This window comes from Saccoglossus kowalevskii, chromosome 6 (assembly GCF_978046115.1).
Source record: "Saccoglossus kowalevskii chromosome 6, keSacKowa6.1, whole genome shotgun sequence".
NCBI lineage: Eukaryota > Metazoa > Hemichordata > Enteropneusta > Harrimaniidae > Saccoglossus > Saccoglossus kowalevskii.
In genome coordinates this window covers 11,672,824-11,682,627 of record NC_140646.1, presented here as the reverse complement: position 1 = coordinate 11,682,627, position 9,804 = coordinate 11,672,824, and the positions used below count along the sequence as shown (strand labels likewise).

General features: G+C 37.2%; 1 protein-coding gene across 1 annotated transcript in view; it reads left to right on the top strand.

Moving 5' to 3' along the window:
• The first annotated feature begins 3,812 nt into the window (after positions 1-3,812).
• The window catches only part of LOC100329044 (nodal modulator-like protein), a 36,835-nt gene continuing 30,843 nt past the window's right edge, over positions 3,813-9,804 (top strand). The window contains exons 1-4 of the mRNA XM_006814047.3: positions 3,813-4,005; positions 6,120-6,209; positions 6,764-6,809; positions 6,998-7,098. Coding sequence (XP_006814110.1) covers positions 3,877-4,005; positions 6,120-6,209; positions 6,764-6,809; positions 6,998-7,098 — 366 coding nt within the window. The 5' untranslated portion in view covers positions 3,813-3,876. The remainder of the gene's footprint in view (positions 4,006-6,119; positions 6,210-6,763; positions 6,810-6,997; positions 7,099-9,804) is intronic.

The window sequence follows — 9,804 nt, the reverse complement described above, 5'->3', positions numbered from 1 at the left end:
GCGCATACGTGCCACTATCAAACGAAATGTTCAAATTATATTTCCGAAATACAATAATACTGAAGAGCCCAAATAATTCAAGTTTGTGTCGCAGCCATGGCATTTTCCCCATCGCCATTTCTTCTACGCATGTTTAAACATCGCCCCCACTGGTCGATCATTTCTACTAGCGCCGAATAATGCATACCAGAATTAACGTCATTTACCACGGTATGTTGTAGGGTTTTGAAAAAAAGGCACGACATTTGTATTGAAACCATGGAGTGAAGCATTTGACCGCATTTTTACCAGAATTATTTTGAATCAAGTGTGTTGTACACTCTGTGCTGCCATGTCATAGGTTAGCATGGATTTGTCCAAAAGGCGACTGTACGTAACCATGCAACCACCGGGCGTCTTCATCATTCCTCCTCGGGCACAAATGTTCGGGGATTTCATTTTAACATATCTTTTATAAAATTATAAAGTTGCTCCTCTGTCAATTGGTATTTGCCATCTTTACCATGCCTGATAGACTGTCGACAATGTAATTGTGTATCATAGACATTCAAACGTCCAAGGCGTTTGATGGGAAATGCAAAGCATTTCAAGCGAGGGACTTTAGATAGTGCCGAGAGTCGCTCGTTTCTAATGGCACTCCATACTTCCTGTCCCGGCGTTCGCAATTTATTCACGCCTATTACGTTTATACACAATATTTATTTATAATAATAGTAGAATGATTAGGTACGACCGATTGTTGACAGTTTACATGCCAGACAGCCATTACAGGGGGCAATGGGGATAGCTGGTAACAGGTGCCAGGAAATAAAAAAGGCATTTTGCGTTTTTACAGGAAATATTATGAAAGTTTCATTTAGAGTCAAAATAGGTTTTTACACTTATAGATAAATCAAATTCATAATTATCTTTAACATTTCTATAATATGTTTGATAATTTGTGTCTAAGAATCAAATTTGGAAAATGCTTTATACGCTTACAAAAAATAAGATCATTGTACCAATTACGGACGAATAAAATAGCTGATTACATTTTACACCTTGCCCATGTCTACGAATTTACGTTTTTTATTTATTTAAATTACATTATTATGAAAAAAAATACAATTGATTACAGCTTACGAAAATATTCCTCGCCGACCCTCATTACACGAAACCACTGAAGATATATCAGCCTGAGAGTTTTAGGAAAAGAAATCCCCTTTGAACGATATTTTTTCCATCACCTGAATTGAGTTTAAATGCACTTGTGTTGCAGCATTAACAAACTGTATTATCATCATAAATGTGAAAATCCAACTACACCTATATAAAGACCATCTGTCTGTAGTTATCACTTTTAGGCAGTCCTAAGGCATAACGTGTGAGCAACGTGTGTATAAAGACCACCTGTCATATAAGCGCCGATTTATATGAATGGCGGCTTCTAAGCACAAACAAAACCTACTATATAGTAGAATTAAACTCCGTGACTATTGTTTACAAATCTAGCTCATCCACAATCCATCCACAATCTCAAAATTGGTAATATATTGGATTATTATAGTGACTCGCTCAAGTGATGCATTGTATCACAGGGAGTTGGACAATTATATGTATTTTAATAAATTATTAAATAATAAATTGTTATATAACTTTTCTTTTACCCCTTCCTGGTCTTTTACCCCCCCCCCTTTGTTTATACCACTCTTTCCTTTATCACAACTTTGTTACGCGCTAATGTTATATGCAAATTTTAACGCGCGAATGAAGACACGCCCTAGTGGTATAAAGAAGGATCAGTGATTACTGAAATCGATACCATGAGGGGGGGGGGGGTAAAAGAAAAGTTATATAACAATTTATTATTTAATAATTTATTAAAATACATAAGTTTGTTCAACTCCCTGTGATTGTACATTGTACTAGTATATGTGCAGATCGGGAGTTGAGGCGATTAAAAGTATATTTATATATATATATATATATATATATATATATATATATTCGAAAATCCAACTTTAGTCAAACCTGTGTTTTGATACTCTATAGTAAAGAGCACATTCGAAGCAAAAAAATATTCTCGTGATAAAAAATTACATCTGAGCTGAAGTAAATGTGTAAAGAAGACACATTTTCATGACATTGAAGAGTTCGACAAATTCTTCATGCTCTTCAGCAAGAAATGTGTGCGTTAAAAATGTTCCAATATTTTCATGCACGCATTACTTTTTCGCCCTATTTTGTGTGACATGGCGAACACGACATGTGCATACTAATTATCATTTGTATTTCGCCAATCAATGCTTTACGGAATTTTGGCCCGAATATATATGTCATCTTATTTTTGATTTCATTGTGCGATTTACGGATAACGTACTTAAAAATGAAAAAAATAATGGCTCACCGAAGAATCGACGGTTCGCGAACCAAGAATGCGAAATGTCATTGAAAATGCTTAAAATTAGCATTTTTACTGGTGTTTATGGTGAAATAATTTCTTAATATCCTGTCATATCATCTTGCTCGGTGACATAGATAAAAAAAGCATATATTATTGTTGATTCTAAACATTATTAAAATAGTTTAGTCTCCAGCTAGCTGAGGTTCCGTTGCTATGGATATCAACCAACGTTACGCTGTCCAGATTTTGTTCTTGACTTCAAGTTGTTTTCATTGTGTTAATAGGATTACATTATATACGATAGGAAGTTATATTCTCCTCTAAATGTATTGTATATATCACAGGAAATCTACAACTTACACATATGGCTGTTGTTATTATAATAATAGTAACGATAATATATAATTACATTTAGCGCCATCTTACTAATGAGTAAGGTAAGACCGGACTTTCAAATATATTTCAAATTTGTTAGGGGGAGCATGCCCCGTACCCCCTAGTAATGTCGCGTCTTTGGCGCATAGCTGGTGAGCAGATCTCCCCCCCCCCATGCAATATTTCGTGCCGCCGCCTCTGAACTATTTATAAAGACGAAGGTATGTCTTTGTTAACATAAATATTATTAATATACTTATATTAACTACGTAGAGGAAGGAATCTTGAATACGGCTTGAAACTAAAAAAAAAAGTCTCTTTATATAGTAAATATCGATTGATTAATTGCATTCATTTTATTATCACTTGTACGCCAGCTGACTGTGGTCATGATATGTATATTTTTGAGTTTGGAAATTGTTTGCACCACGTAAGGCAAAAAAAAAAATGTTTTGTTGCCCTCAGCGACCGACCGAAAAATATGAAATATTTCCCATATACCTCGGCTATTTACGATACCCTTAGTTTTTACGAGTTTAAAAAAAAATCCGACCGACCGATCTAATTTTCAATTTTCCGACTTGAGGGCAACATAAGTTGTTGTTTTTTTGGCCAAATGGCGGTGGCTGGAATATTTGATGAAATAAAACTTTGCAAGATGGAAACCGAGAGAGAACAAATGCAGATGTTGCAGAAACATTTTTTGGCAAAATTCAAGAAAAATACAAATGTACAGACAATACGCCGCGAAAAACAGCGTTGGTCTTCAATTCTCCAATGATTTCAATTCTCCGACCCATAATTTCGTGGTCTTCCATTAGACGTACGTGTTGTAGAGTGGAGCGGTGGGCAAATGCAACTATACATTACCGTGATTCCGTTACTATTATTTTTAACATTTTATGTATGCCTTAACATACTCAGTAGTACACAATTTAAATGTGCCTCAAATTTAACGAAGAAATCATTGCAGGAGACACAACAGCGTGGGGAATCCCTACTTCCGGTTAAGGGGTATATCCCCGACACCCACAATCCTTTGCTCAATCGCCATTTTGTTCATTTCACGTTGTCCAGTGTGCCCGGCGTTTGTTTCTCGGCGTCCTGTACGTTTTGTCATGTATTTGCAATTTGCTACGTTAATAGGAATTTTTATCAGTCATGCAATTCAGGTAACAGCGCAGGATTTTCTAGGATGTGGTGGATTTGTAAAATCTGATGTGGAAATAAGCTTTTCGAGGGTGGAGGTAAGAATATTTCATTTCAGTACACGATCACGACAATGTGCATTTGTATGTAAAATTGCATGCAATGTACTGTAATTTTTGGAAAGAGCGACCGTGTTTTGATTATTAAAATCATGACATTCTGCTATGTGAAAGGTCACTACTCTTATTTCTCGCGTTGATTCGAAAAGCGAACGTTAACTTTGACGTTTCGACAGAATAATCTTATCGCTTTAACTTTGATTAAAATAAAATTTGGGGATATTTGTTTTTTTCCTGTTACTTACGATCAAATTTTGCTAAATCAGTAAATGGGAATCAAATTATTATTTATGCATATAGTTCAACCATCTTCATCTTTTTCTCAGATTAAGCAAGAATCCATGCAGTTAGCCCGCATTGAACCGGCGCTGTAAATAAAAAGTGATTAGAAATCACTACGTAATTATCTTTTTTTCTGAAAATGTTGCTGGACGCCAAGAAGTCTTTCAGCGTGATAAATTGTACAAACCATGCAATCAAACTGAAATAGTGCTACCGGCAGTTTGTTGGTTGTTGTTTCTCGATTCACTGTCCAGTTTGAATTAAAGTAATATTCTCAAAAAAATGTACCTTTGAAAAATAAAAATTACCGGAGAGCTTGACAAACATGCAAAACTTCACATAATAGTCCCACCTATCTAAATGTAATCATTTGCATATAATGAATAATGTATTCAGAGGACGAGTTAAACAAAAGCTATGGCACCAATGTCACCAGAATCTCTATCCTGATCATCCTGTAGATGTTGTATTGTTGGTAAAATTTAGTTGAAAACCCTTTCAATTTTCAGTCACTTGATCCAATATCCAATCTGAAAATTATGGCGCCATTTACCGATGTACTTATCACAATCAAATGTCTATTGCACTGCTTATCAGTCATAATTCTTTTTATAGTCTGTCTTCGGTTGTCGAAAAAAAGAATACTCATACCATGTGTGACACTCTAAGACACAAAATTCAACAACTGAATCCATGGAACTTTTTGATGATGTTTGGCAATTGACAACAAATTTCTGACGCTATTATTCTGTGAATACTCATAATACAGTATGCATATTACTGTGGAATACTTTATTTTCGATGGATTTAATTTTCACTGAAAAGGCTTTTTGGGCGTTCTTTATGGAATTTATTTTCACTGATTTTTGATGAGTTGAATGTGAAATATAGGAAAAAAAGTATATTCGCTGGATTTTATTTTCACGGAATCATCCCTTCACCGAAAATAGCGAAAAGAAATTCCAAGCGAAAATAAAGTATTCTACAGTATTGCAACAACAATCAAATAAAATGTCGTTAAAAATGCATCTTCTTTAACAGATTCAATAAGAACAACTGAGGATTGGTAGAAAGTAGTGAAATGTAATTTACATTGTTGGAGGCAGTTGTCATGACCTCCACTTGCATGCCTTGATGCACTAATAGTAAAATAATTATTTCAAAATTTCAAACTGCCTTGGCTGTCTAGTGTTCAGGCACTGACGTCTTTGCTTGTGATTGCCACATCTTTTATATGTATGTCCTTTGTGTAGGCCTAGTAAAATAAAGTGCGTTTCCGGTGATTGGAAAACAAGAATAGGTCAAAACATCTTCTACTGACGCTATTTTTTTCCATTCATCTGTCAAAGGTTTCCGCACTTGAATGTTAAAATGAAACTCACTGGTCGACTATCAAGTAGTTTGATCTCAGATATTCATCAAGTAGTTTGGAATCACATGCTCACTATGTGTATGATTAAATTGAAGTTAAGTCGCAGTTCTCTATATTAATTAAAAAATGATACACACTGCATTACTGTAAAATACTTTATTTTAGCTTGAATTAATTTTTGCTGAAAAGACTTTTTTGGTGTTTCATATGGAATTTATTTTCACTGATTTTTGACGAGTTGAATGTAAAATATAGAAAAAAAGGTATATTCGCTGGATTTTATTTTCACTGAATCATTTCTTCAGCAAAAATAGAGAAAAATTAGTTCCAAGCGAAAATAAAGTATTTTACAGTATTATTGTTACTAAAACAGGCAGATCTGTATTATTGCGTAAATCTGATTGTGATGATGAACTTTATATTTTTTACTTTTTATTAGGTTAAACTTTACACCAAGCAAGGAAGTCTAAAATACCAGACTGACTGTGCTCCTAACAATGGTTATTTTCTGATTCCCATTTATGATAAGGTACGTCTGCTGCAATTCATTATGGTGCATCATTTCACAGCATGAATTGGTAGAATAGATTTAGTGCAAGCTAGCATTTGATCTAAGATTGCAAATGCTTAGAGCTAAGACAGTGGGTGAGTTCACCAGATACCAGTACTCAAATATAGTGTCTAAATCACCAATGTCTTACTTTGCTTATATGTGCTCAGTTGAAGCTAGGATACTAAAAGTGTTGAATCAGCACAACCAAATATGTACAATGTACAGTAGTCACAAACCAGAAATATTTTTGAATTGTTTGAGCTGAAACTTCTGTCTACTGAACTGCATACAAAATAGCCATGCATGGCATTCCAGTCACAGGAGCGTTTATCAGCTGTTAGAATTGAATATAAATTGTGTTTTGTACACCAATAGTTAATTTTTGCTAGAAATATTTTTTTCATTTTGTAGATTTTATTTCATGTTTTGCATTTTATTGACACGTACCTGTACCTGCTCTTGCTCTTTTGTTCTTTATATAAAATTACTGTTTTATTTGTAATCTAATGCTAATATGATTTCCTTCACAGGGAGATTTTATTTTAAAAGTAGAACCACCGATAGGATGGACATTTGGTGAGTTTCTCCTAATATATCACAATACAAACTTTCAGTTGTTGTCGCATAGCACTATTGTCATCCATTGTTGTTTGCTCTACACTCGTATCATTGAACCTGTATTGGGTTTAACATTGAGATGAGATAAACACGTCTTTTAAATTTAAATCTCAGATTGATGAATTTCAAGTATTTTGTGTTTGCAGATCCTAGTACTGTTGAGTTGAGTATTGATGGTAAATCGGACCCATGTAGTAAAGGAGAAGATATCAATTTCAAATTCAATGGATTTTCAATAAATGGCAGGGTAAGTCATTCAAGGTAGAGATGCAGGTTGGGATACTATATTTTTAATTGGCTTTAATTACTGTAATTAAATGAGTAAAATATATGTTTTACCAATCAAGTTATATATCATTTGAAAGAGTTTTATTTAAACTTTTGAGTTTTATGGTTTACAATAATGTACTATGATACCATATTAAGTGGTGTTGATTTTGCGTTAAAATCATGCATTTTAGGTGAAAGTGCACTTAAAACTATTTAACTTTTGAATGCATACCCTGATTTTGATTTAAAAACACTTATTTAAAACTTCTGTTTACCAGGAACATAATGGCTTAGTTATTAGTGTTTCCATTGAAAAGTTTTTACACAGTGCTCTTTGAAACATTCATATTTTATAAATCGTTCAAAATTAACAGAGCCGCTAATTGGCAGCTCTATTGTTTCTGTTTCAGGAAAGACAGTGAAACCATACGAAGCCATTTATTTAGGATAGACCTGAATAATGACCCCTGAAAATTTCATTGAAAACAAATAAACCGTCTAAAAGTTAAATAGTTTTAAAGTTGAAATTTTGAGTAAAAACTGAAACTGAGATAATCGCCATTTTGTAAAAACAGTGATAAAAACGAATAATTCGCTTCATATGTGTAAAAGAAACTCATAGAAATACACCATACACCGAAACTTGCTGATGTTAAATCGTCAGGTAAAAAAATAAAATAAAAATATTTATAATTCGAGGGAAACGAAAGAAAAAACGTCCGCCAAGTCACAACCTTGCATGAAAAACTGTCATGGCGTCGTGTTATCAATCCCACTGAAGGAGTGGCACAATGGATTATGTAAAGCCGTTGAGATATTCATACAGTTATATAAACATAGCGACCGCCATTGGGTGGGTTGAGTCTAAATTTACCTTGCCACAAACCTTTAAAAAAATACTTTGTATGACGCAGTTTCCGCGATCCCCGGTGAAATGAACCATGCGAAGTTAGACGACCCGGTTGAAATTGGCTCTATATTTGACTACTCAGCGGCTATTCACAGTTTTTACTACTGTCAAACGCCTGTGAAACAATTTCGAAATATAGTCGCATAGGAAGCATAGGAAACTAGTAAATCGAGGCATGTTTCATTCAACTACAGACAAGACGGGTCGATGAAACTTAAATGAACTATAACCTCTGGAAATACCTCATTCATAGATTGCCATAATACCAGAGGTCGCCGAGCATGGACGTACAACGTACTTTGCAACATCATTACCAGTGCATGCTAGCTGACAAGGGGGTTTCCGATTAAGGTAACCATGATGGCATCGCAGAGTGCATGATTTTTCCGCTGTGTTTAAAAACAGCATCTCGTTGCCAATTTTTCAGAAATTTCCAGGGTATTTTTTATTTTTAATTAACTGAGCAATTCACTATGTGAGGCCCGACGGCGGAGGTACCGATATTTTTCTCGGCCTCCCCCGCTGATCAGAGGGCATCCTCAGTCTGTTTTTTCAGGTGGTATTTTACCCAATTTTACCGGCTGCAGCGAGGCTGTGCCCCTGGAGACTTTCCTCCTATGGGGCCCGTTGCGGGTCTCTTTGTGGACCCTTCCTCGCACGGCGCCGGGTTTGCCTCAGAGTTGAGGGCTTTGATCGAAGGACTGTCGGGGCAATTGCGTCCCTGGCAGGCCGGGTAGATCAGACGCAGTTGGAGCGAGCTGTCTCCACTGTGTCCCCTCGGTGGGCAAGCAGGAAGAGACATGAAAACATGTTTGCATTCAAACATGTCTGTTCCGGGGAACCCCCGTTCCCAGGCACGGCTCTCCCACTATTTTGGGGGATGGTCGAGGCTCAGGCTAATTGCATCGGTCCTTCTCTGGATCCTCGGGCACTGAATGCCAATGGGGTGCTGGCAGCCAAGTCCCAGATCTCGGGGCAGGGCTTTCAGGGCAGGGCACACGTTGACCCCCCCCACTTTCAGCCAGCTAGGGTTCGTCACATGGTAACGGTACAACGGTAACGAATTTATTCTTGTGTTCGGTCCCCGCTGTGGGTTTTGACTCTTTTCTTACCGACCCACAGGAGTCCCCAGAGGGAACTGACCCTGTCATGAGACGCACAGTCGAACATGCTCTCTCTCGCATATTTAAAGTGAAAGGAGATGCATTTCGCTTGCGTCGGATACAGCCGGTACTCCGGGCGGTCCCTCAGAGTCTTCCATCTGTATGACTCGGTGAGCCACGCTTTTCTTGGTGAGGCGGAGTATCATCGATCCCAGTGATACAATGTATATACCCCCCACCCTTGATCCTAAAGTGACCACCTAAGGTTGCTTCAATGCTTATGGGATCACGGGTGTCGGGATCCAAAGCAACCTCGTCGGCAAGTCTCTCCCTGTCCGCCTGAGTGCGAAGTGGGGCGCAGAGCATGCAAACGGTGTTGATGGGCGGCGTTGGTCAGCCGCGGAGGATGTAATGCTTAAGGCCCCCGGCTGGGGATAACATTAGGCAACACTTCCCACTGGACCAAACGCTACCCGGTGTGGTTTAGGGATCAGACCCCATAGCGTGGGATGAGACCAAAACGCTCCCAACCGGATTCCAAGGCTCCTTCCCCAGACCCTGGTACCACAAATTTGGCAAACCGGGCAAAGGGGGATAGCCGCCTTCCATGGGTGTCTTTGCCAATTGAAGATGACCCATCAAGTCCTGAGGGCAGAGTTGCTTGAGCACG